The sequence below is a fragment of the Podarcis bocagei genome, assembly GCF_964188305.1.
Source record: "Podarcis bocagei genome assembly, chromosome: 5".
NCBI classification, from domain to species: domain Eukaryota; kingdom Metazoa; phylum Chordata; class Lepidosauria; order Squamata; family Lacertidae; genus Podarcis; species Podarcis bocagei.
Window position 1 is genome coordinate 94,428,825 of NC_138129.1, and position 26,499 is coordinate 94,455,323.

At 49.4% G+C, this 26,499-nt stretch overlaps 1 protein-coding gene across 3 annotated transcripts in view; it reads left to right on the forward strand.

Moving 5' to 3' along the window:
- Window positions 1-25,854, forward strand: part of LOC308587066 (flavin-containing monooxygenase 1-like) — a 38,106-nt gene extending 12,252 nt beyond the window's left edge. For all 3 annotated transcript variants that reach the window (XM_081194457.1, XM_081194455.1, XM_081194456.1), the window contains exons 2-9: window positions 12,503-12,639; window positions 14,564-14,752; window positions 15,585-15,747; window positions 17,562-17,704; window positions 19,840-20,039; window positions 21,261-21,616; window positions 24,051-24,123; window positions 25,204-25,854. In XM_081194457.1, the coding sequence (XP_081050583.1) occupies window positions 12,508-12,639; window positions 14,564-14,752; window positions 15,585-15,747; window positions 17,562-17,704; window positions 19,840-20,039; window positions 21,261-21,616; window positions 24,051-24,123; window positions 25,204-25,546 (1,599 nt within the window). In that variant the 5' untranslated portion in view covers window positions 12,503-12,507 and the 3' untranslated portion in view covers window positions 25,547-25,854. The remainder of the gene's footprint in view (window positions 1-12,502; window positions 12,640-14,563; window positions 14,753-15,584; window positions 15,748-17,561; window positions 17,705-19,839; window positions 20,040-21,260; window positions 21,617-24,050; window positions 24,124-25,203) is intronic.
- Window positions 25,855-26,499: the final 645 nt, after the last annotated feature.

Sequence of the window (26,499 nt, forward strand, 5' to 3'; positions counted from 1 at the left end):
TTGGGTAGTCTGGCATGTTGTAAGATTCAAAAAGCAATCATGTCTTCGTATAGCAGATAAAAAAGAACACAGCTTTAGTAATGAGTGTTTACTGATGTAACAAGCTTAACTATCCATATATATATTACTTGGAGCCTTGTGATTTCTGTATGCTGGGTCCTGATTCTGGTATGGAAGTTTGTTGCATGTTTTCAGAGCTGGCTATCTGTTCATTTCTTTTGTCATTTTCGGCAATCTAAATTGATTATAAATATTTAAAATAATAGAAATCCATTTCAATGTACTTTTAATTGAAAGCATGCATTTTATGTGTACTGCCCCGAATATGTACACTTTTTGTTGTTGTTGGAGAACTGCAGGTTTCAAAGGATAGCTGTGGTTTCAATTAGGATTTGTTACGGAAAAATCTGGGTGCGGGGCTACTCTGCCACCCAGCTCGTCGGACTAGGTCCGCGGGTCCCTGCGGAAGAAAATGAGCTCAGCCGGACAGGAGCAAACTGCAGAAGATCCAAGTTTATTGTGCAACAGGTTCAAGGCGAGATTGAACAGCGAGAAAGGGGTGACATGAACTTTTGAAATTTCCCTCCATGTCCCAGAATACAGTGCAAAATGCATCCCAGTTACATCATGAATACATTAAGTAGAGGTTGGGTTACACAGATTACATCATGAATACATTAAGAAGAGGTTGGGTTACACAGATTACATCATGAATACATTAAGAAAAGGTTGGGTCACACAGGATTAACATATGGAGGAGGGAGGGGGGAATATGCAGAGCTGGAGATATGCGCAGATAAGCACATCCTGAGTACCTGATGAGAAGACAATGGTCCATGTATGCATGGTCTGCCACCTGGCCTTGCCCGGAGGAAAGGCTTGTCAGACTGATTTGACAGGATTAGGGTCTTGACACCTTGCTTGAGGGATTATGGAGGACAGGGGAGGCGTCATGGAGTCCTAGAGAAATTGAGCAAATTGGCACGTCGATTTTCTATGAATTTTATAGATTTTAGCCCCTTTTGACATTGAAAATTGGAAACAAATGGATATATTGTAGCGAAGAAGGAGGTTGTCAGAGCTGCTTGAAGATCCTAGCTCACAGAGGATCACGCTAGCCAGCGATCATTAAGTAAAAGTCTTTATTGAATCACAGTTTCCATTCTCACGCTGCTGCGCGCAAACTCTACATCTAGTAGCTAGATCGGCGAAGCTCCGTCTGAATCTCCGCCCCTTGTGCACCAACTTAATATCCTAGCCTTGCTCCACCTTTTCCGCCTGACTGTCCTCCTCTGGGTCCCTCTACCCCCCGGGGCTTCTTCCTTCCGGGATTCTTCTGACGCTGACCCGGACCCTCCTGCCTCCTTGCGCCGGGCTTTAGGACCTGGTTCCCTTTCGGGGCTGCTTACTGCGCCGCCTTCCTCTGCATTTGAACTTGGCGCGCGCGCCCAACCTTCCACCTTCCTCTTAACCGTTTCTTCGCTCCCCGATGGAGGTGTGGCCACTCCTGACTCATGCCCTCCCTCCTGTGGTGAGCTGCCAGCGCTTCCCCCCTGGCTCCCTTCCTCTTCCCTGCTTCCTAGCGGTGACGCTGGTCCCGATTTCCAGCTGCTCCCCCCTGAGTCCCTTCTGGCTCTATCTTCCTGGGGTGCCCCCCTTGCCCTGGCCACTGGTGCTCCTTTCTGTGAATCCTCTGATTCACTGGAAAGACTAGGAGATCTCGGGTCGTCGTCATCACTCATCTTTTCTTCTGCCTCCTCCCCTTCGCTCTCTGTTTCCTCCCTTGCCCGTGCCTCTGCTCCTAAACCCCTGACATCCATCCCCCCCTCGAAGCCCCCCATTCCCCCCTCCCCTCCTTCCGGTGCTGGAGCTGGGGGCTGCTGTTGCAAAGGGACGAACGTCGGATATCGGTCGCTTCCCGTGGCGGGCCTCCATCTGAAGTCTTCCGGTTCTTCCTCCCTGCTCTCATCGACGACGGTCACCTCCGCTTCCATCTCTGTGCCGCCGTGCTCGAAACCAGGGTCGTCCCCGAAAATGTCCATGTCCGTCCCTCCCTCACTTCCTCCTGGCGGCGTTGCTCGTCCTGAGCATTCCAGCCACTTTCTGCGGAACTGCTCCTCTGGCCTATCGTCCCACCAATACGAGAGTTCTGAGGCGGATCCCGAGGGTGACCCCTCCGGGGAACGGACGTCTCGTGTCGGTTCCTCGTCCGAGTCGAACCCCCGGAACGTGCTGGTCGAAAGCGTGGGCGTGAAAAGCCAGTCGTCGAAAAAGTCTGCTGGCATAGGTCTATGTGGGAAGAGGGCATGAAACTCGTCTTTGAGCAGAGGTTCGTCTAAGGCGTAGCCCGGCACCCAGCTGTTCGCACTGGCCGGGGTGCCCTCCTTGGCGAGAAAGTATTCTACCCCCTCTTCCCCCCATCTGGAGTCCAAAATCTCCGTGACTTCGTTGATGCGCTCCTTCTGTGCCACTCCCGCGTGCCCTGTTCTGTCTCTGGCCGGACTCGGCGCCGTTCCGGGTTCCTGGAACCTGTGCGGTGCCTTGTAGGGAGTGAGCACCGATCTGTGGAATACCGGATGCATTCTGGAACCCTCCGGAAGTGCCAGTCTGAAAGCTACCGGGTTGACCTGCTCTTCGACTTGGTAGGGCCCCAGTTGCTTGTGCCCTAGTTTCTTCTTGGCCAACGACCTGGCCGGCACTGCGTGGGCTGCTAACCAAACCCAGTCTCCCACGTGGAGCACTTCTCCAACCCTTCTGTGCTTGTCTGCTTGTACCTTGTATGCGTGCTTGGCCAGCTCCAGGTGGCGCCTCAGCTGATCGTGGACTTCCTGCAGCTCCGACGCGAACGCATCTGCTGTCTGCGGCTCCCCCTCCCCCATTCTTTCCAGTCCCGGGAAGGTTCTGGGGTGCCTCCCGTTGTTGGCGAAGAACGGCGTGACCCCCGTGGACACGTGCTTCGTGTTGTTGTAGGCGAACTCGGCAAGCGGCAGGTAATCCACCCACGTCGCAGGCTGTTGATTTGCATAACATCTCAGGTACTGCTGCATGATGGCATTGACCCGCTCCGCTTGCCCGTTGGTCTGCGGGTGTCTAGCCGACGCCAGGTTGATCTTGACGTTCAGGAAGCCCATCAGCTTCTGCCAGAAATTCGAGATGAACTGCCGCCCCCGGTCGGACAGAATAGACCGTGGCAGACCGTGAACCTTGAACACGTGGTCTATGAACAGTTTGGCGGTTTGCTCCGCCGTGGCCACCTTAACACACGGAATGAAATGGGCCATCTTGGAAAACAGGTCCACCACCACCAGCACTGCCGTCTTGCCCCTTGAGCTGGGCAGATCCGTGACAAAGTCCAGGGCCACCCTTTCCCAAGGTTCGACCGGAGTTTGCAGCGGTTCCAACAGTCCGGCCGGCGGTTTGTGCACTGGCTTGGCCCTCTGGCAGGTGTCACACCTCGCCACGTAGTCTGCGACCTCCCCTCTCATTCCAGGCCACCAGAAATCCCTGGCTACTAATTCCACCGTCTTCTCCTTGCCAAAGTGCCCGGCCGTGTGCGCGTCGTGCAGCTGCTGCAGCACCTTGGCTCGAAGTTCGTCTCCCGGCACGTAGATGGCCCCTTTACGGATGAGCAATCCATCTCTTAGCTGGAAACCGTCGGCCGCTGCCTTGCCCCTTTGCACCTCTGCCATCTTTGCTTGTGCGAAGGAGTCCCCCTGCAACGCTCGTCGCACCGCCTCTAGGTCCACGGTCGCCGCGGCGCACGCCCACACTGTCGGTGCGAAGATGTGCATGGCGGCCGCTGGTGTTGCGTCCTCCAGATACTGTGGCTTACGGGAGAGAGCGTCTGCCATGATGTTGGTGTCCCCCGGGACATACTCTATTCGGAAGTCGAAGTTCGCAAAGAACTCAGCCCAACGTATCTGCCTCTGGTTCAGGAACTGTGCCGTGCGCCAGTGCTCTAGATTCTTGTGGTCCGTGCAAACCTGCACCGTGTGCTTGGCGCCGATCAGAAAGTGCCTCCACGCCTTGAACGCTGCGTGAATGGCCAGCAACTCCCTGTCCCATATGGTGTAGTTCTGCTCGGACTTGCTGAGCTTCCTGGAGTAAAACGCTCCCGGTCGCCACACCCCCTGCGGGTCTTTTTGCAGCAGGACCGCCCCCACGGCTCTGTCCGAAGCGTCTGTCTCCACCCTCATCGGCTTGCTGGGGTTGACATGAAGCAGCTGCTCTTCCGACGCGAAGAGACGCTTGAGTGCCTGGAAGGACTGCTCCGCCTGCTCTGTCCAAATGAACTTCTTTTTCTTGGAGCTAAGCGTGTCAGTGATGGCCGCCGTCTGCATCGCGAAGCCCTTGATAAACTTGCGATAGAAGTTCGCAAAGCCGACAAACCGTTGGACCTCCTTCCGGTTGCGCGGGCTCTTCCAATCCAACACCGCTCGAACCTTGGCGCTGTCCATGGCGAGCCCCTTGTCAGACAGCTTGTAGCCCAGAAAATCCACCTCCGGCACGTCAAATTGGCACTTCTCCAGCTTGGCGTAGAGCCTATGTTGCTTTAGCCTGCTCAGCACTTCCTTGACGTGTTTGTCATGCTCCTGCTGCGACTCCGAAAAGATCAGGATGTCATCTAAGAAACAGACGCACGTCTTGTAGAGAAGTCCCGCCAACACGTGATGCATAAATGCTTGAAAAACGTGGGAGCCATTTTGCAATCCAAAAGGCATAACTCTATATTCGTAGGTCCCCAGTGGCGTGAACATGGCTGTCTTCCACTCATCACCCTCCCGCATGCGAATGAGGTTGTACGCCCCCCGCAGGTCCAACTTGGTGAATACTCTGCCCTTCCGTACCTTTGCGAGGAGGTCGTCAATTCGGGGCATGGGGAAGTCCGATGGCCTCGTCACACTGTTCAAAATCCTGTAATCCACTACGAGTCTCTTTTGGGGCGTGTCCCGCTTCTTAACAAAGAATACGGGACTGCCCCCCACTGCCCTGGACTCCCGGATGAAGCCGCGCTGCAAATTATGATCAATGAACTCCTTGAGTTCTTGCAGTTCGTCCTCTGACATGGAATACAGTCTCCCTTTAGGCAGCGCCGCCCCCGGCAGCAGGTCAATTTTGCAGTCATATGGTCTGTGAGGGGGTAGCCTGTCTGCCTCCTTCTCGCAGAAAACTTCCAAAAATTCAGCGTACTTGTGGGGAATCGCTTGCAGCGTGCCTAGCAGCAGCTGTGACTCCTCTTCCTCTCCTTCCTGCCTGGGCACGATGCAGTGTTCAGCACAAAAGGAAGAGCCGAAGGTCAGCTGCCTCTGGTACCAAGCCATCGTTGGGCTGTGCTTGTCCAGCCAACTCATGCCCAATACAACGGGCGTGTCAGATAGTTGAGTGACGTTGAAGCTGATGATTTCCCTGTGATTCCCAAGTCGCATCACCATTGGTGGCGTCTGCTTCACCACTTGCCCCCCGAGCAGCTCCCTGCCATCCACCGTGACAACCTGCAGGGGCAGTGTGGCCGGCAGCAACTGCACAGCGTGCCTGTCGACAAAGTCCTGCCCTATAAAGTCCGCATTGCTGCCTGAGTCAATGGTGATTGGCACGTCTATGGTGATTCCAGTGGGCAGCTGGAGAGATGCTGTGAGCCTCACTACTGGTTTGGGCGGGAGGGGGTTCACAGGCTGTAAAATCTCTGGGGACTGCGTCACTAACACGTCTGGCTGGGCCCCAGTGCCTCTTCCTCCAGCCAGACGGCGTCGTTTCCCTGCTGTGGTCCTCCTTGCTGCGTTGCTGCAGTCACCATTGCTGAGGCTGCAGTGAGCTTGTGGGGCCTCTGGGGACACTCTTTTGCCATATGTCCTGGTTCCTCACAGACGTAACACTTCCTGTTCCCTCTAGGAGGCTTCGCTTTCACTGCTGCCGGTGCTAGGGCTCTGGTTGCTGACTGAGCCCTTGCACCTCCAACCTCCATAGGTTCGGCTCCTCCTCCTGGCGGAGGCGTGGATTGCGCCCGCGCTGCTTCTCTGGGAAGGAAGGAGGGGCCCCCGGCTGGTTCGCGCCCTCCACGCCCTTCGTCCTTGCTCCACGGACGTCCTTCCAGCCTCACCCCCACTGCCAGTGCCCTCTGAACGACCTCCTGGGTGGTTCGGGGTCTCTCCCCCCTCGCGATCTCATCTTTAATCGAGTTGTGCAGCCCCTCCCAAAAGAGGTCTCTTACAGGAGCCGAATCTCTGTCCCATTCCAGGGCACTGACCAAGGCGAAAAAGCGGGCATGATACTGCCTGACGCTGGCCCTCCCTTGTCTCAGCCCATGCACCTCCTTCCGTGCAAGATCCACGTCAATACTTGATAAAAAGCACCCATCCATCGCTTTAATAAAGGCATCCGCATTCTGGAGCGCCGGATCCTTATCTCTCCATAAATTACGTAGCCATGCTTTCGCATCCCCATGCAGATGGGACATGATGAACCCCACTCTCTCTTGTTCATCTCTAAAGTCTTTATGCAGCAGTTGCAGTGCGCACAGTACGTCGGCTCTAAAGTTGGGATACTGTTGCAGGTTCCCATCGAAGTGAGAGACCAGCCCGCCTGTCCGTCTCGCCAACCCAATTCCCTCCTGCCGGGGGGTCTGCTTTGTCAGCACGTCTAACCTGACCTGGAGATCCCTGCAGGCGGCAGCTGCCTCCTCCTCTCTCTTCCTGGATGCGAGAACCTCGGCGTTCAGTTGTGCCACTGCTCTTCTGAGGTCCTCTATCTGCTGCTCAGCCGTCATGTCGTCCGCCGTTCGTGAGCTCGCTAGTAGGCACCTGTTTCTCTCCCCTCCTCGAGGCTGTAGATGCCCACAATGGATTGAGACGGAGCTTACTGTCAGAGCTGCTTGAAGATCCTAGCTCACAGAGGATCACGCTAGCCAGCGATCATTAAGTAAAAGTCTTTATTGAATCACAGTTTCCATTCTCACGCTGCTGCGCGCAAACTCTACATCTAGTAGCTAGATCGGCGAAGCTCCGTCTGAATCTCCGCCCCTTGTGCACCAACTTAATATCCTAGCCTTGCTCCACCTTTTCCGCCTGACTGTCCTCCTCTGGGTCCCTCTACCCCCCGGGGCTTCTTCCTTCCGGGATTCTTCTGACGCTGACCCGGACCCTCCTGCCTCCTTGCGCCGGGCTTTAGGACCTGGTTCCCTTTCGGGGCTGCTTACTGCGCCGCCTTCCTCTGCATTTGAACTTGGCGCGCGCGCCCAACCTTCCACCTTCCTCTTAACCGTTTCTTCGCTCCCCGATGGAGGTGTGGCCACTCCTGACTCATGCCCTCCCTCCTGTGGTGAGCTGCCAGCGCTTCCCCCCTGGCTCCCTTCCTCTTCCCTGCTTCCTAGCGGTGACGCTGGTCCCGATTTCCAGCTGCTCCCCCCTGAGTCCCTTCTGGCTCTATCTTCCTGGGGTGCCCCCCTTGCCCTGGCCACTGGTGCTCCTTTCTGTGAATCCTCTGATTCACTGGAAAGACTAGGAGATCTCGGGTCGTCGTCATCACTCATCTTTTCTTCTGCCTCCTCCCCTTCGCTCTCTGTTTCCTCCCTTGCCCGTGCCTCTGCTCCTAAACCCCTGACAGAGGTGAAGAAGACATGCCCCCCCTTCCGTATCAGATTGTTTTCAGATGTGTGGATTAAATAGAGTCACATTCATGTGTGAACTGAAGCAAAGCTATGTGCTTTCTAGCCACTCCAAACAATTCTTTCCTGCGAAAGGAAGAATAAATTTGGCCTGTATCACATGTAGCGCTAAGTAATGGGCCCTTCAGCACAAAGATTTGTGATTGTGCTATGGACTTTTTCTGCCTTCCTCCCGCCTTGTGCCCCCAAATCTGTTCTGGGGGCTCCATCAACCTCTGGAGCAGATTTGGGGAGGGTGGGGTGCACATTAGGAAGAGGAGAGGGGGGGTCTCATTGTGCAAGTGGAAATACTTGCAATGATGGAACCATGCCGTTGTCAAGGCCATCTCACAGAATTCAGAGGATTGTGGATTCCGGAGTGGCTCCATGTTCTGATCCACAAGGTGCAGGAGTTCTGCAAGAGGAAAGTTGGCAAATGCAAGTAGAACCCTTTTAAGGATGAACAAACACCAGACATGGGGTAATCATGTTTATGATTTTCCCATAAACCCTTTTCAGTTCTGTAGATGCCTGCCTGGCCTTCTGAGATTCCTATCTTGAAGGAAGCAATTAGATACCAAAGTTTGGAGGGAATATTTACTTTCCCTGTTGAGAAAGTTGATAAAATGCCTATCTGCTGGCAGAAAAACCCTGGTGCCATGAATATTTTGGCCAACCTACTTGACATATTTTAAAGTCCACAAGCTTGAATAGGTCACGCCCAAGAACTCAAGGATCTTCACTCAAGGCATTCTTTTGTGAAGGACATTCCATAAGGCTGGGAACAATCTATTTTCAACTGGACATAAAAAGTCTGTCAGCATTCAGGTGAAATAATTGGATGTTGAAATAGGACTTGCTTAAGAACAATGATGGTGGTAATTTCAGTAGAAGACAATGTGGAAATGCCTGTCATTTCAGTCTCCAGAGCTGTCATACCAGGCAACCATTGTACAGATTCTACCCAATGTGATAAGTGAGATAGGGGGACCAGAGGGAAATGATTATACAGACAGGTTATACAGCCTTTGTTATCTAGGAGAGAGAAGCAAGTTGCACCTGCTGAAATTTAGTGAGTTCTTAACTCTTAAAGCTCCAGGAGCCCTACCCTCCATGTCTTCTGACCAACCTCTGCTCTTGGGCTGCTGGTGCATGCCCTAATCCTACATTTATTCATTTCTAACCCTCATGCTTACAGGATGGGAAACTATTAAATTTCAAAATACATGCCCCTGGAGCAACCATGACCATGTAACTCTCCTCATTCAACTCTTTCACAAGCTCTTCCTTCCATTTCCCTGCCCAATCAGGGGGGGGGGGGTTTCTCCTGGTTTACAATGACATATTAGTGACTTATGTGATGTGGTAAGGTAAAGTTAAAGGGACCCCTGACCATTAGGTCCAGTCGTGACCGACTCTGGGGTTGCGGCGCTCATCTCACTTTACTGGCCGAGGGAGCCGGTGTACAGCTTCTAGGTCATGTGGCCAGCATGACTAAGCCGCTTCTGGCGAACCAGAGCAGCGCACAGAAATGCTGTTCACCTTCCCGCCAGAGCAGTACCTATTTATCTACTTGCACTTCGTGCTTTCAAACTGCTAGGTTGGCAGGAGCAGGGACTGAGCAACAGGAGCTCACCCCATCGTGGGCATTCGAACAGCCCTAGGCTCTGTGGTTTAACCCACAGCACCACCCGCTGATGTGGTAGCTAGATACAAACAGGCTTTTTTCTCCCACATCATCATGTCATTCACAGTCTCTTCCATCAGTGGCATTGTGGTTGCCCCATGTGCAAAATTGTTAGGGCCACAAAATTTCAACAACTAATGCTTCCTCAATATACCTGGGTGCTTGCATCACTGGGCTGTCGAAAATGGCTTCTCCATGCAAGTGACCTCTCCAAACAACAGAATGACTCTTCTCTTCTTTTCTCTGTGGCTGCAATCTCCTGGGTGATGCAGATGCCATTAGCCAGCTGAATGCATAAGCATACTCCACCTGTTCCACTGCCTCCTATTTCAGCATGGCCCCAGGCACTGGCAAACCACACTATGCCACTGTCTTCCACATCAGGCTGTGTTTATCAATTAAGTGGGAAGCCAGCTCCGACTCCCATCAGCCCCAACAAACATGGACAATGATCAGGGAGGAAGGGAATTGGAACCTAACCACATATGGGGTATCCCTGCTCTATACTACTGGGAGATAGAAGTTGCAAATATTCAATTTTCAGCACATCACATTCACTTACATAACCAAACAATGCATGCTATGGGATGGGAAGCCCCTGACTACCACTTCTGGCCTGATCAGCAGGAACTCTTTTGCAACCAAAAATTCTGCCCGTGTGAAGTAATTACTCCAGAGCTTGGCAACAACAGCCAGAGCAGTAGGTAAAAAGGTAAAGGTACCCCTGACCGTTAGGTCCAGTCATGGACGACTCTGGGGTTGCACGCTCGTCTCACTCTATAGGCCGAGGGAGCTGACGTTTGTCCTCAGACAGCTTCCGGGTCATGTGGCCAGCATGACTAAGCTGCTTCTGGCGAGCCAGAGCAGCGCACGGAAACACCGTTTACCTTCCCACCAGAGCAGTACCTATTTATCTACTTGCACCTTGACGTGCTTTCGAACTGCTAGGTTGGCAGGAGCAATAGGAGCTCACCCTGTTGCGGGGATTCGAACCGCCGGCCTTCTGACTGGCAAGCCCCAGCCTCTAGGTGGGGTGGGTGGGTGTGTACGCAAATGCATATGGGTCTTTGACCCAGGTGAAATAAAGCTTAATTTTGCCTCTAACAACAGCACCCTTAGTTATGTCACATCAGAGTATTTAAAAATAACACTTTATGCTAAATCATAACAGACCAGATTCAGATAGATAGTTATGTTGGTCTGACGCAGTCAAAATAAATAAATAAATTTTTAAAAATTAGCACCTTAGAGACCAACTAAGTTTATTCTGGGTAGAAGTTTTCGTGTGCGCACACTTCTTCAGATACTAAATAGACATCTGGGCCACTGTTTACCATCTGAGCTAAAATAATAATAATTGCGCACTTTGTGGCTTGTGGGGTTGCAATCTGATCTGTACTTAACAGATTGCAGTCAGGCTGTGGCATGAAGTGCTACTGGAATCTTTTCCCAAACAAGGTTGTTAGGACTAGGGATGGGGAAGAAATTCAACTGAGTTCACATTTAGGGCTCATGTCGACTTCCTTTTGCGCTGTGTTTTCTTTTTCTGTTTGTTAAATTAGTTTTTATTGAGTTTTTTGGTGTTACAAAGCAAACAGATGAACAGAGAGTGGTACACCTGTGGTCTCCATTTTTAATTCATAGTCTTTTTCACAGTTCGTTTACGCTTGGTGAGAGGCACTTATGTTATAGACATCTTGTTGTTGGGGGAGAGGAGTGGGGGAGAGAGGTGGGGGTCTTGTTCTTTCATTCTATTGCCTATTCTTAGTGTAGGGGGGTTGTGTCAGCATCACATGGGGAGGTCTTTTGTCTGTATATTTAAGGGTAAGGACAACCTCTTTCCAGCTTTGCTTGAGAAGTCTTGCCATTTGCTTCCTTCCCTTCCCATGTTCGCCAAACTCAATCCTCAGATTCTGAGCACAACCATGTTCTACCCTTATTCCTGTGCTATTCAGTGCCCCAGCCGCCACTGTTGACACCTATCTCTTCAGAACATGTACATGGTTACAGATGCTCATTGTGTTCCTAATTTTTTCTTTCTTTACCCACTGGACGCCAAAAGCATACTTATTCCCAAGCAAATGGGTTTAGTAAACAACTACCAGACTTTGAGAACACATCTGAAGGCAGCCCTGTTTAGGGAAGCTTTTAATGTTTAATAGACTATTGTATTTTAATATGCTCTTGGAAGCCGCCCAGAGTAGCTGTGGAAACCCCGCCAGAGGGACGGGGTATAAATAACAAATTATTATTATTATTATTATTATTATTATTATTATTATTACTACAGCGAATGCTCGGGTTACAAACGTGATCCGTGCGGGATGCACATTCACAACCCGCGGAGTCCGCAACCCGCAGCAACGCGTCTGCGCTCCCACAGGTTGCGATTTAGCGCTCCTGCGCATGCGCGACCACTGAAACCTGGAAGTAACCCTTTACTTCCGGGTTTCGGTGGTCCACAACCCAAAAGAACGCAACCTGAAGCGTCTGTAACCCGAGGTATGACTGTATTATTACTATTATTATTATTATAGTATCAGGGCAACAGAAGCAAGCTCTACAGTCGTACCTTGGTTCTCAAACAGAATGCATTCCGGGAGTCTGTTCGACTTCTGAAATGTTCGCAAACCAAGGCGTGGCTTCCAATTGGCTGCAGAAGTGTCCTGCAGCCAGTCGGAAGCTGTGGAAGCCACGCTGGACGTTCGGCTTCCGAGGCAAAGTTCGCAAACCGGAACACCTACTTCCGGGTTTGCAGCGTTCGAGTTCCAACTTGTTCGTGAACTAAGCTGTTTGAAAACCAAGGTATTTTATTTCTGCAGGCCTATAGATGGTGCTATGATTTAAGTGAGCTTAAAATGTGAAACTGCACGTGCTCAGAGTATTTTTTTAATTTTTTTATCAGAGTTGGCAAGCAGCTTCTTTTGTTTTTAGTGTTTGCTGTAACATAACGGGAATGTAGAATGGACGGATGAGGCCCCCCACCCGATAGCCCCCCCCCCGGAAGACCATTAAGTCCAGAGTCTTATATTATCTAACTGCACCATTGTGTACATATATTCGAGTATGTGTCAGGAAACAGACTTTAAAGGTGTAGCTTTAAAATCTAAATTCAGCAAAGCAAACTTCCCCTTTAAAAACTTTCTTTATGTGTTTTTGTTCTATTCTGCCTCAAGAAACCATGGCCAAGAAAGTAGCGATTGTTGGGGCAGGAGTGAGTGGACTGGCCTCCATCAAATGTTGCCTGGATGAAGGACTGGAGCCCACCTGCTTCGAGAGGAGCGATGACATTGGGGGCGTGTGGCGATTCACGGTAAATTGAGGAGGGGCAATATGGCTTGATCTCTGACTAGGGTTGCTCAACTGAAGAAACTCACATTTGGGTTAAGCAGGGCTAGTCAGTCGTCAGTAATAATCCTATTCAAAATAAGCAAACAAATTGAGCAAAATCCTCTGCAAATTGTGATGACTATTCAGCATGTGATTCCAAAATAGTAGCCAAATATTTAATATTTGCATTTGGCGTCTGTTAATTTTGGCGTCTGTTAATAAATCTATAAGCACTTGGATTTTGCAACACATTCAAAACCTGAACCAAAGTTTTGTACAGTTTTAAATTTTTGCGAATATTCTGCCCATTGGGTCCTCTTTGACAGAAACAAATTATGAACACTTTCTCCTCGCCTCTTCCTCCCCCCCACCAAAAAAAAATCATCCCAGTTTTCCAATAGAGGCCACATCCTGACCACTAACAGGTGTAAACAAGTTCTAGACCTGCTGAAGCATGGAAATAAACCATATTCCAGCTGCAAGCTGTATTATTTACGAGCATCCTAACCACAAGCCATTCTAAATATAAGATTAAGCAAGTCTGCATTGTCTGCAGTTATCTAGCAGTTGCAGAGTTTTGGCTTTTTGGTGAAAAAGCAATATTATCATTCCTCACAGTGGTGCTTGATGGGATGGTTGGATCCTGAAAGGGGTAACTGTGCCCCTGAAGGACCAGGTGTGCAGCCTGGGAGTCACTTTGGACGCACAGCTGTCCATGGAGGTGCAGGTTAAATCTGTGTCCAGGGCAGCTGTCTACCAGCTCCACCTGGTACACAGGCTGAGACCCTCCCTGCCCACAGACTGCCTCGCCAGAGTGGTGCATGCTCTAGTTATCTCCCGCTTGGACTACTGCAATGCACTCTACATGGGGCTACCTTTGAAGGTGACCCGGAAACTGCAACTAATCCAGAATATGGCAGCTACACTGGTGACTGGGAGCGGCCGCTGAGACCATTTAACACTGGTTCTGAAAGACCTACATTGGCTCCCAGTACGTTTCCGGGCACAATTCAAAGTGTTGGTGCTGACCTTTAAAGCTCTAAATGGCCTTGGCCCTTATACCTGAAGGAGCATTTCCATCCCCATTGTCCAGCACCGGGGGCCTTCTGGCGGTTCCCTCACTGCAAGAAGTGAGGTTACAGGGAACCAGACAAAGGGCCTTCTCGGTGGTGGCACCCGCCCTGTGGAAAGCCCTCTCATCAGATGTCAAGGAAATAAAAAAGTTTTAGAAGACACCTGAAGGCAGCCCTGTTTAGGGAAGTTTTTAATGTTTGATGTTTTCTTGTGCTGTTAATTCTGTTGGAAGCCACCCAGAGTGCCAGCCAGATGGGCAGGGTATAAATAAAGAATTATTATTCTCATTATCGGAGAAATCTGAATTAAATGGGTAGAAAGTGCAGGCTGCCACTTAGAGGAGGATGACAGGAAGAACATGCAAACCTGAGGTGAATTGAATCTACTTTGAACTGCCTTGTGCAGGATGGTTTTCCCGGTAGTGATGTATGGAAGTGAGAGCTGGACCATAAAGAAGGTTGATTGCCGAAGAATTGATGCTTTGGAATTATGGTGCTGGAGGAGACTCTTGAGAGTCCCATGGACTGCAAGAAGGCAGGATGTGCAGGATGGATGGCTCTCCACCTGAATTCTGAGCATCCTCACCAAACCATAGTTCCCAGCATGTGGAGGGGGCCAAGGTTAAGTATGTCTATAGTTTCTGATCTTTTAGGACCACATTTGGTCCATAGTTTTGGATACCTTGGCAATACAGTATATACAATTTTTGGTATGTGAGGTGGATGAAAAGAAAGGATCTATTTAACGGTGTTTCCAACGCTTCCTGTTGATTTCTGCATAATAAGGCAATTGATAAATAATGAACAACGTTCTTGTGCTTTTCTGTGGCCCAGGAGGATGTCGAAGAAGGGAGAGCCAGCCTCTACAGATCAGTGGTCAGTAACACATGTAAAGAGATGTCGGCTTTTGCTGACTTTCCATACCCAGAAGATTTCCCTGTCTTTTTACCACACGCCAAGCTCCTGGAATATCTTAGGATGTATACAAAACATTTTGATCTTCAGAGGCACATTCAGTTCAAGGTAAGACCCACCCCCCCTGAACTGCTGAAATTAACATGTTAACATTTCAGAATATTTCTATGTAAGGACCTTGGTGAGAGCCAGTGTGGTGTAGTGGTTAAGGGTGGTGCATTCGTAATCTGGTGAACCGGGTTCGCTTCCCTGCTCCTCCACATACAGCTGGTGGGTGACCTTGGGCTAGTCACACTTCTCTGAAGTCTCTCAGCCTCACTCACCTCACAGAGTGTTTGTTGTGGGGGAGGAAGGGAAAGGAGAATATTAGCCGCTTTGAGACTCCTTCGGGTAGTGATAAAGCGGGATATCAAATCCAAACTACTACTACTACTACTACTACTACTATTCTTCTTCTTCTTCTTCTTCTTCTTCTTCTTCTTCTTCTTCTTCTTCTTCTTCTTCTTGGGTTTTTTTACAACTCAAAACCAAAGCATCTGAAACTCAGTCTGAGAAATTGCTAGGGTATGCAACCAACCTGGCTCGAATCATAGAATTGTAGAGTTGGAAGTGACCCAAAGACTCATCTAGTCTGACCCCTGAAAAGCAGGGATCACAACTAAAGGATCTCCAACAGATCGCCATCTAACCTCTGTTTAAAAACTTCCAATGAGGGAGAGTCCTTCCACTGTTTGACAGCTCTTACTGTCAGAAGGTTCTTCCAGATGTTTAGTTGAAGACTCCAGTCTTTCACCCTGCACTGCTTAATCCGAGAAACATATTTGTCTCTAGTTCGAAAAGATGCCCATGGCCTTAGTAAAGCCAGACTCCTAAATCTTGTTCTTATTTTCAAGTCCACTAGTTTCTCGTTGAAATTGGTTCTTTCCTTGAAATATTTCAGAGTACCGTGATCAGCGTAAGGAAGTGCCCTGACTTCTCTGCCACCGGCCAGTGGGATGTTGTCACGGAGACTGATGGGAAACAGAAATCCGCCATCTTTGATGCTGTCATGGTTTGCATTGGTTATCTTGCTGATCCCTCAGTGCCACTCAAGTCTTTCCCTGGTAATGTATAGCTGATCTGGAGTTTCTTTCTGTTTAGTGCTTGCTTTAAAAAGCTCTTGCATGCGTTCAGGAAGAAAAGCAACACATGCAAAAGCAAAGTTCATATTGTTTCCATGTATGTGAGGGTCCAAGGACGTGTTTGTCTTCCTAAAAGAGATATTTTGAAGTATAAATACAAGCAAACTCACGCATGTCCCTCTTGGGACAACAGTTCAAAGTGACTGATTACATTTCAGGATTTTTGAAGCACCATCTCCAACAAAAATGATTCCTGGATGCAGAAAATCAGCATGTTGCTTCCATGATAGCACGAGGGGACCTTTCCCCCACAAAAAACCGCTCTTTAAAGTTGAATTGGAGCAGACAGCAATCTCTGGAAACCCTGAATTGCAGTTTGCTCCAATTTAGCTTTAAAGAGCGGGTTTTTGGGGGAAAGCTTAGGGAAGGGGGAGCACTCGGACATGGAGCAGGGCAAAAGGCAAGTGTGGAAAAGGCCATCCACGGTGTGGGACATCCCTTCTGCCCAAGGGTGGCTCTGCTGTAATAGAAATAATGTATATTGAGCACCTTGTACACTAGACATAAGGGACGCGGGTGGCACTATGGGTTAAACCACAGAGCCTAGGACTTGCAGATCAGAAGGTCGGTGGTTCGAATCCCCGCGACAGGGTGAGCTCTCATTGCTCGGTCCCTGCTCCTGTCAACCTAGCAGTTCGAAAGCACGTCAAAGTGCAAGTAGATAAATAGGTACCACTCCAGCGGGAACGTAAACGGTGCTTCCGTGCGCTGCTCTGGTTTGCCAGAAGCAGCTTAGTCGTGCTGGCCACATGACCCGGAAACTGTACGTCGGCTCCCTCAGCCAATAAAGTGAGATGAGCGCCGCAACCCCAGAGTCGGCCATGACTGGACCCAATGGTCAGGGGTCCCTTTACATTTACACTAGACATGCACTGCGTAAATCCCAGGTGCGCAGCCTGGGAGTCATTTTGGACTCACAGCTGTCCATGGAGATGCAGGTCAATTCTGTATCCAGGGCAGCTGTCTACCAGCTCCATCTGGTACTCAGGCTGAGACCCTACCTGCCTGCAGACTGTCTTGCCAGAGTGGTGCATGCTCTAGTTATCTCTTGCTTGGACTACTGCAATGCACTCTATGTGGGGCTACCTTTGAAGGTTACCCAGAAACTACAACTAATCCAGAATGTGGCAGCTAGACTGGTGACTGGGAGTGGCCACTGAGACCACATAACACCGGTTTTGAAAGACTTACATTGGCTCCCAGTACGTTTCTGGGTACAATTCAAAGTGTTGGTGCTGACCTTTAAAGCCCTAAATGGCCTCAGCCCAGTATACCTGAAGGAGCGTCTCCACCCCCATCATTCTGCCCGGACACTGAGGTCCAGCTCTGAGGGCCTTTTGGCGGTTACCTCACTGAGGTTACAGGGAACCAGGCAGAGGGCCTTCTTGGTAGTGGCACCTGCCCCGTGGAACACCCTCCCAGCAGATGTCAAGTAGATAAGGAACTACACAACTTTTAGAAGACATCTGAAGGTGGCCCTATATCGGGAAGTTCTTAATGTTTGACGTTTTATAACGTTTTTATATGTGCTGGAAGCTGCCCAGAGTGGCTGAGGCAATCCAGTCGGATGGGCAGGGTATAAATAATTAAATTAAATTAAATCTGCGGTCACGGGCACATGCACTTGAGAGTAAACTTCACCCACGGGGTTGACTTCTGAACAAACATGCAGAGGACTGAATTATAGGTGCTGTTTCAGTTATTATTTGCCGGGATATGTCCTCATTTCCACACAGGTCTAGACAAGTTCAAGGGGCAGTATTTCCACAGCCGCTACTACAAAAGCCCAGAGGTCTTCAAGGATAAGACGGTCCTTGTGATTGGCATGGGGAATTCTGGAACCGACATCGCCGTGGAAGCAACTCAGACAGCAAAAAAGGTAGCATCCCTCAGACCAGTTGCACGTTTTAAACTGGGCACCTTCACACACACCCTTTTAAATACAGAATTGCTGTTCTTCTTCAGGTTAGACATTTCTGATGCTAACACTTTCCAGACAATGAAATACTCTTATTTTAGACAAGTAAGCTTTGCAACGGGGTTATGTAAGTTTTTATTGCTGTAAGGAAAGCACAGCTTGAACGCTCATCTGGAGATGTGGTGGCCCCACCTAGTGGGAAAAGTTGGGTATGGCACTGTAAATATTACTTTGTTTCCATAGTTAGTCCAGAGCATGGGTAGGCAAACTAAGGCTCCGGCGCCGGATCCGGCCCAATCACCTTCTCAATCCGGCCCATGGACGGTGTGTTTTTACATGAGTAGAATTTATTTAAAATGCCTCTCTGGGTTTTTTGTAGGGCATAGGAATTGGTTCATATTTTTTTCCAAAATATAGTCCGGCCCCCCACAAGGTCTGAGGGACAGTGGACCGGCCCCCTGCTGAGAAAGTTTGTTGACCCATCGTCCAGAGATATAGGGAGCCTGTTCAGCATTCGTCTGCTTCTGCTTGCACAAAGTTTATGTGAAAGTTAGGGTATCACTGTTTCTTCCGATTTGTTTGCAGAGGAGATTATATGACAACGAACGTTCAGCCTGCATTTGTCCTGACTTGCTTGCTAGATGTTCACCTTCACAATCCAAGTTAAAATCGCCCCCTTGTGCTGCTAATATTGGGGGGGGGGACGGCGCTCATTGGCACCCATGGGAGCTTTTTCATAAAGCAGTTTTTGTGTTTGTGGGGTGTGTGTGTGTCTTTGGGATTGTGGTTGAATTGGGAGTGGTTAAGGCTCCCCTTGGCCATGCTGAAGATCTCTCTTAGTATTACATTTGCTAAAACCCTGAAGTAGTTGATAACAACACATTTAGTGACATTTCGGTCCTGTGTCTGGCCTCTTTGATCTTGGGCTATCTTTGAATTTTATATATATCCAGCTTATAAGGGTGGATGAAGGCAAGAGACTGCTGCTCCAACTCACCTTTATCTCAATCAGCATCGTTTCCTTTCCACTGCAGTACTGTTTCTGCCACATTATTCACTTTGCAATTTACCTAAATCACGGATTTAACACAATCATTCCCACATCATTCACATCAAGGGAAAGGAAGGGCAATTTAAATGGAGGGAAATGTGCTTTTTTTGACAGTGCTCACAGATACATAGGACCATTGCCTCTTTGCTTTGGTGCCCATGCACTTTTATCAAGATAAGGGTAGGAGCACTTTTTGTGTGTGTACCAGCTCCATCTGGTACACAGACTGAGATTCTACCTGCCCGCAGACTGTCTTGCCAGAGTGGTGCGTGCTCTAGTTATCTCCTGCTTGCACTACTGCAATGCGCTCTATGCGCTCTTTGAAGGTGACATGGAAACTGCAATTAATGCAGAATGCGGAAGCTAGACTGGTGACTGGGAGTGGCCGCCGAGACCATATAACACCGGTCCTGAGAGACCTGCATTGGCTCCCAGTACATTTCCGAGCACAATTCAAAGTGTTGGTGCTGACCTTTAAAGCCCTAAATGGCCTCGGTCCAGTATACCTGAAGGAGCGTCTCCACCTCCATTGTTCAGCCCGGACACCAAGGTCCAGTGCAGAGGGTCTTCTGGCGGTTCCCTTACTGCAAGAAGTGAGGTTATAGGGAACCAGGCAGAGGGCCTTCTCAGTAGTGGTGCCTGCCCTGTGGAACGCCCTCCCATCAGATGTCAAGGAAATAAACAACTATCTGACTTTTAGAAAACATCTAAATGTTCCCTATATCGGGAAATTTTAAATGTTTGATGTTTTATCATGTTTTTAATATTGTGTTGGGAGCCAGCCAGATGGGCGGGGCATATTATTATTATTATTATTATTATTATTATTATTATTATTATTATTATTATTATTATTATTATTATACCAGAAAGGAAGCATTGCTGGTTGTCATTTGCTGGATAGATGCCTGTTTCAGGCTTGGGGCACGAACATCAGTAATTTCCTCTTCTGACATCTCCCTTGCTCCTTGCTCTAAGTACCAAACTTCCTTTTTTAAAAAAACTGGGTCTGCTCCATAAACTATACCAGGCTGTTTCTTTCTAGGTGATGCTCAGCACAGAAAGAGGTGCTTGGGTGATAAGCCGTGTCTTTGACAATGGCTACCCATGGGACATGGTGTTCCTAACCCGTTTTATGAACATTGTTCGAAACATCCTCCCCGGGCGCTTCACAGGATGGCTGATTGAAAACCGAGTGAGCCAGTGGTTTAACCACGCAAACTATGGCTTAATTCCAAAGGACAAGTACGTGGCATCAACACAGGTTTGAAAGTGGGAAAGAAACAGAAATACAGTGGTGTCCCGCAAGACGAATGCCTCGCAAGACGGAAAACTCGCTAGACGAAAGAGTTTTCCGTTTTGGAGGTGCTTCGCAAAACGAATCTCCTATGGGCTTGCTTCACAAGACGACAATGTCTTGCGAGTTCCTGCGGGTTTTCCCCCCTCCCCCCTTTTTCTAAGCCGCTAAGCCGCTTATCAGCTGATCCAATCAGCAGATAAGCCGCTAAAAGCAGCTAAAAGCCGCTAATAGTGCTAATAGCGCTAAGCCGCTTATCAGCTGATCCGATCAGCAGATAAGCCACTAAAAGCCTCTAAAAGCCGCTAATAGTGCTAATAGCGCTAATCCGCTAATCCTTCAATGGGCTTGCTTCGCAAGGCGAAAAAACCCGCTAGACGAAGAGAATCACAGAATGGATTCTTTTCATCTTGCGAGGCACCACTGTACAGTATATTCCTCCCCAAAAAACAAAACGTAACCAAAAGCATTTTCTAAGAACTCTACGGGACCTCCTCTCCTGATATGCCCTGCAGAGGACCTTAAGGTCCATGAATAACCATAGTTTAGAGGTCCCGGGCCCTAAGGAAGTCAGACAAAAGGAAGGGAGGAAGGCTGCTGGCAAAGCTGCCCTGCTCCCCACCCCCCGCCCAGGGAGCAGCCCACCATGGGTGGCTCGCTCCACTCCATGAGCTTCTCGCCCCCTGGGCAGCTCGCCCCGCTCCCATGGCCCCCACTCCACCTCTGGCCACAAGTTGTGGTGATGGCTTCTAGCTTGTCTGCCACATTCCTGGAGGATGAGCTATTGGCCACGAGAGGTACATGGAACCTCCAGGTTCAAGCACAGTGTAGCTTTGAACAACAGGTGCAGGAGACAACAGGTGATGGGTGGTCGTCCTTATATGATGCTTATGGGCTTCCCAGGAGCATTTGGTTGCCGAAGGGGTTGTAATAAAATGAAGGGCAGAGAAGGAAAGCGAATAATGGGGGGGGGTACCTCTCTTTGCCTCACATTTTGTAAAACCAGCATGGCAACAACCAGGGCTTTTTTCTGGGGGTACTCAAAGGTATGCAGTACCAGCACCTTTTCCCCCTAGAATCAAAGCACTGGCAACAAGACGCTGAACCTCTCTCTTTTGTCTGCAGCTTCCTTATTTGGCAATCTTTCCCATTCTTCCTCCTCCCTGTAGGACGGTGACGAGAGAGCCCATTTTGAATGACGAGCTCCCGTCTTGCATCATCACTGGGAAGGTCTCTGTTAGGCCCGAGGTGAAGGAGTTCAGAGAAAACGCCGTTGTGTTTGTGAACGCTCCTGGGGCAGAAGAAGTGGACGTCGTCGTCTTCGCCACGGGATACAAAGCTTCTTTCCCTTTCATCGACGAGTCGATTGTCAAGGTGGAAAACCAGCAAGCTTCCTTGTACAAATACATCTTCCCCCCTCGGCTGGAGAAACCGACCCTCGCCTTCATCGGCTTCCTCAGGCCATTTGGGGCGGTGATGCCTGTTGTGGAAACTCAAGCGCGCTGGGTCACACGCATCTTTAAAGGTAGGAAGGGGGAGATACCAGCACCCTAGGAGGCCAGGGGGTGCTTGGATGTGTGTGGAAATCCTAGGGAAGCTCAACCTGTCATCTGGACCAGGCAGTTACTCTCGGTGCCATGGGTAGGAGGGACCTGTGGCCCTCCAGATGTTGTTGGACTCGCCCTCTCATTGACCCTAAGTAGCATAGCCAATGGCCAGAGGGGATGAGGATTTTAGGCCAAGAAACTTGAAGGGCACAGGTTTGTGCTGTGCCACCTTAGCTTTTGCCCAGCTCTTTCTAGGCACTGGTTTGGGCTTTAAAGCCCCATATCCAAGCACAGGCATCCCCAACCTTTGGCCCTCCAGATGTTTTGGACTACAACTCCCATGATCCCTAGCTAACAGGACCAGTGGTCAGGGGTGATGGGAATTGTAGTCCAAAACATCTGGAGGGCCAAAGGTTGGGGATGCCTCTCCAAGCACCACCACCACTACTTCTACTTCTTCTTCTTCTTCTCCTTCTCCTTCTCCTTCTCCTCCTCCTCCTCCTCCTCCTCCTCCTCCTCCTCCTCCTCCTTCTCCTCCTCCTCCTTCTCCTCCTCCTCCTCCTCCTCCTTCTCCTCCTCCTCCTCCTCCTCCTCCTCCTCTTCTTCTTCCTAGCCAATTTCCCCAGGAAAACCTGCTTTTAAACACTCGATCAGAACAAACAAACATCTATTCAGGTTTTCTGCAGATTGCCATTTGCTCCCATTTAGCGGTAAAGAGCGGGTTTTCGCAGGGAAAGCTCTGGGGCGAGAAAACGAAGAGCGCTCAGACACAGACCACTCCTGGAAAGCCCAGAAGAAAGATAAGTGTGGATAAGCCCTACCTTGCAGGCAGAAGAATGACCCACCACTCAAGAGGGCTAGAGAGAAGTACTGCAGCTCAGCAGAGCTCAGGGACACCAAAGGCTGTTATTGGTGGTGATGGTAGTAATATTACTTTATTGACTGTACTGTCAATAAAGTAAAATTACTTCATTACTGTACAGACTTTAGACCCGGATCTGCTGAGCTTCAGCAAGGGGGCTGCATCATGTATCCTTCTCTCTCTCTCTTTAGTTTTTATTAAAGCACATATTATTCCTCAAAATTCACAGAATGCCTCACTCTACTGCAATGAGAGTTCCATAATGTAAGGTAAAGGTAAAGGGACCCCTGACCATTAGGTCCAGTTGTGACCGACTCTGGGGTTGCGGCACTCATCTCTCTCTATAGGCCAAGGGAGCCGGCATTTGTCCGCAGACAGCTTCCGGGTCATGTGGCCAGCATGACTAAGCCACTTCTGGCGAAACCAGAGCAGCGCACGGAAACGCCATTTACCTTCCCGCCGGAGCGGTACCTATTTATCTACTTGCACTTTGACGTGCTTTCGAATTGCTAGGTTGGCAGGAGCAGGGACCGAGCAACAGGAGCTCACCCCATCACGGGGATTCAAACCGCCGACCTTCTGATCGGCAAGTCCTAGGCTCTGTGGTTTAACCTACAACGCCACCTGCGTCCCTTCCATAATGTAGATTAGGGCAATAATCTTCAACTTGTTTTAGTGCAGCCTCCACCAAGCTGCTGCTCCCTCCTCAGGGGTCAGCAAACTTTTTCAGCAGGGGGCCAGTACAGTGTCCCTCAGACCTTGTGGGGGGCCGGACTATATTTTGAATGAAAAATGAACGAATTCCTATGCCCCACAAATAACCCAGAGATGCATTTTAAATAAAAGGACACATTCTACTCATGTCAAAACACGCTGATTCCTGGACCATCCGCGGGCCGGATTTAGAAGGCAATTGGGCTGGATCTGGCCTCTGGGACTTAGTTTGCCTACCCATGCTCCAGATGCTTTGTGTAATAAGAGCACTGTTTCGCTAAAAAAAACCCCCTACTTTCATAGGGCAATTGAAAGCCACCTTATGTTGGACCAAAGCATTGGTCCCTTTAGTTCAGCATCATCAACACCAACCTTTGCCAAGTGGGTGCCTTCCAGTTGCTGGCTGGGGGTTGATGGGAGGTATAGTCCAAAACCTCCGGAGAGCACCCAGTAGGCGAAGGTTGGTGTTGATAATGCTGATCTAAATGGACCAATGGAGATGCTTGGGGGTGAATCTGGAACCTTCTTTGAAGCATTCTGAGGGAAATAGACTAGTTTTCCTAGCCCAGCTTCGAGGCTAACCAGGATTCTCACCTCATCGGTGGACAATACCACGATTGTCTCTATGTGAAGGGGTCTCTCACACATGCAATGTGTTGTGTTTGAAACCCTGTTTCGTCTCACACCAGGCAGAAATGGATGCTACTAACAATTGGACAGCCTGTACTTCTGCTTGGAAGGCACATGCTCAGTTTTCACCCCCCTGCAAAAAGAAAGTCCCTTTTGATGAACCTCAAAAAAAGGTGACTCACTGAAAAATCCTTCCTGTCTTCTAGGCTTGTGTAAGTTGCCTCCAGTGACTGAAATGATGGAGGAGGTCAACGAAAAGAAGAAAAACAAGCTCAACTGGTAAGCTCCTACATATGACCTGACAACGTTGAGCCCGGACACTGAGGTCCAGTGCCAAGGGCCTTCTGGGGGTCCCCTCGCTGCGAGAAGCCAAGTTACAGGGAACCAGGCAGAGGGCCTTCTCGGTAGTGGCGCCCTCCCTGTGGAGCGCCCTCCCACCAGATGTCAAAGAGAAGAACAACTACCAGACTTTTAGAAGACATCTGAAGGCAGCCCTGTTTAGGGAAGCTTTTAATGTTTAATAGGTTATTGTATATTAATATTCTCTTGGAAGCCGCCCAGAGTGGCTGGAGAAACCCAGCCAGATGGGTGGGGTATAAATTATTATTATTATTATTTATCTTCATTGGTCGGATGGAGGTGCATGAGGGATGCCAGCTGATCAGAAAGAAAGCCTGAGATGTTCTTGTGCCTTCAGCTGATGCTTGATCTTTAGAAAACAGGGGGTGGAGATTTTCACATTACAGACGTAACTATGTGAATGTCTGCCAATGTGCCACAGCTAAAGGCATGTTTGACAAAGCCTCTGTAACAGACCCAGCTACAGCTGCTGTGAGCTGGAGACTGGCGCTGTGGTGTAAACCACTGAGCCTCTTGGGCTTGCCAATCAGAAGGTTGGTGGTTTGAATCCCTGCGACGGGGTGAGCTCCCGTTGCTCTGTCCCAGCTCCTGCCAACCTAGCAGTTCGAAAGCACACCAGTGCAAGTAGAAAAATAGGTACTGCTGCAGCAGGAAGGTAAACAGTGTTTCCGCACACTTTGGTTTCTGTCACGGTGTTCTGCTGCACCAGAAGCGGTTTAGTCCTGCTGGCCACATGAGCCGGAAAGCTGACTGTGGACAAACGCTGGCTCCCTTGGCCTGAAAGGGAGATGAGCACTGCAACCCCATAGTCGCCTTTGACTGGACTTAAACGTCCAGGGGTCCTTTGCCTTTTACCTTACAGCTGCTGTGCAGTTGGGTGGGAGAAAGGCAAAACCAACGAACACACAACAAGCGCAAGGGCTTGTCCACACTTGTCTTATGTTCAGCTTCAAACCATTTCACTCCTCCGCATTTCCCCTTGTATATTGTTTCGTTTAGGTTTGGCTTGTCCTTTGACGAGGTTTTGAAAACAGATTGCCTTGTATACATGGATCAACTTGCTTCCTACATTGGCATAAAACCGAGTGTGCCAGCCCTCCTTCTCCAAGATCCAGAACTGGCCCTGAAGATCTTCTTTGGCCCCTGCTCTGCCTACCAATTCCGCCTGAGTGGACCAGGGAAGTGGGACGGGGCCAGAAACGCCATCATGACCCAGTGGGAGCGCACAGTGAAGCCCACAAGAATCCGAGTGGTGGAAGACTCTGGAAGTTTCCTCACATACCTGCTGAAAGTCCTTGCCATCTTTGCTATTTTTGTCGGGATTTTCTTCAGTTTCAACTAGTTCCGCCAGTTCTACAACATCATTACCTGTATCTTTCCATGTGCATATGTTCTGCCTACGTGATACTTCACCTTGCAGAAGTAAGAAAAGAAAGAAGGGCCTTTTCTTAAGTACATACTCAAATCTAAATGTGGACAGTTTGACATTTTTATACCCGAGGGTTAAAAAAATCAAAATGGAAGCACAAATCTTTGACACCTGAACATGAAAATGTGCTCTTGTTGGCGCACTGTTTGCACGCTACTGTGTGCAATGCACAAAGAAATCTGCTCTACATGCTTGGCTATTATAAATGCACAGAATTATTATTTTGATATTCATTTACTCTGTACGACATAGTGCTCTTTATCAAAGTTATGCTGCTACTTACATTGAGGGCATAAGAAGATCCCTACTAGAGGAGATCAAAAGTCCATTTAGTCCAGAATTTGGTTTTCAACAGTGTCTCAGATACCTCTGGAAAACCCACCCTCAGGTCACAGAGGACTGCTGCCTTTCCAGCAAATGGTATTTATGCTGTCTCTGTGGTGAAGGTTTTCTTTAGGTATTCTGCTTTGTAGTCCCTGGGTGCTTCCAGAGAACCTGTTTATTGAACATTCATTCTGATCTATTCGTAGGGAGATTAGGCATCGTTAGCTATTTAATGAGCATTCATTCTGATTTATTATTATTAATTTGAAGGAAGCTTAGATGTTGTTACCTCAAAGCAAGTGTCACTGCACACTTTCCAGGCCATTCCCGCAGTGGCGTAGCGTGGGTTGTCAGCACCCGGGGCAAGGCAAGTAATTTGCGCCCCCTAACCCGTGGATTTGAACCCCCTAACCCATGGATTTGTGCCCCCTAACCCGTGGATTTGCACCCCCTAATCCTAACCCCCAGATGTTGCGCCCGGTGCGGCTGGCCCCCCCTGCACCCCCCACGCTACACCACTGCATTCCCGATCACTTTCCTTA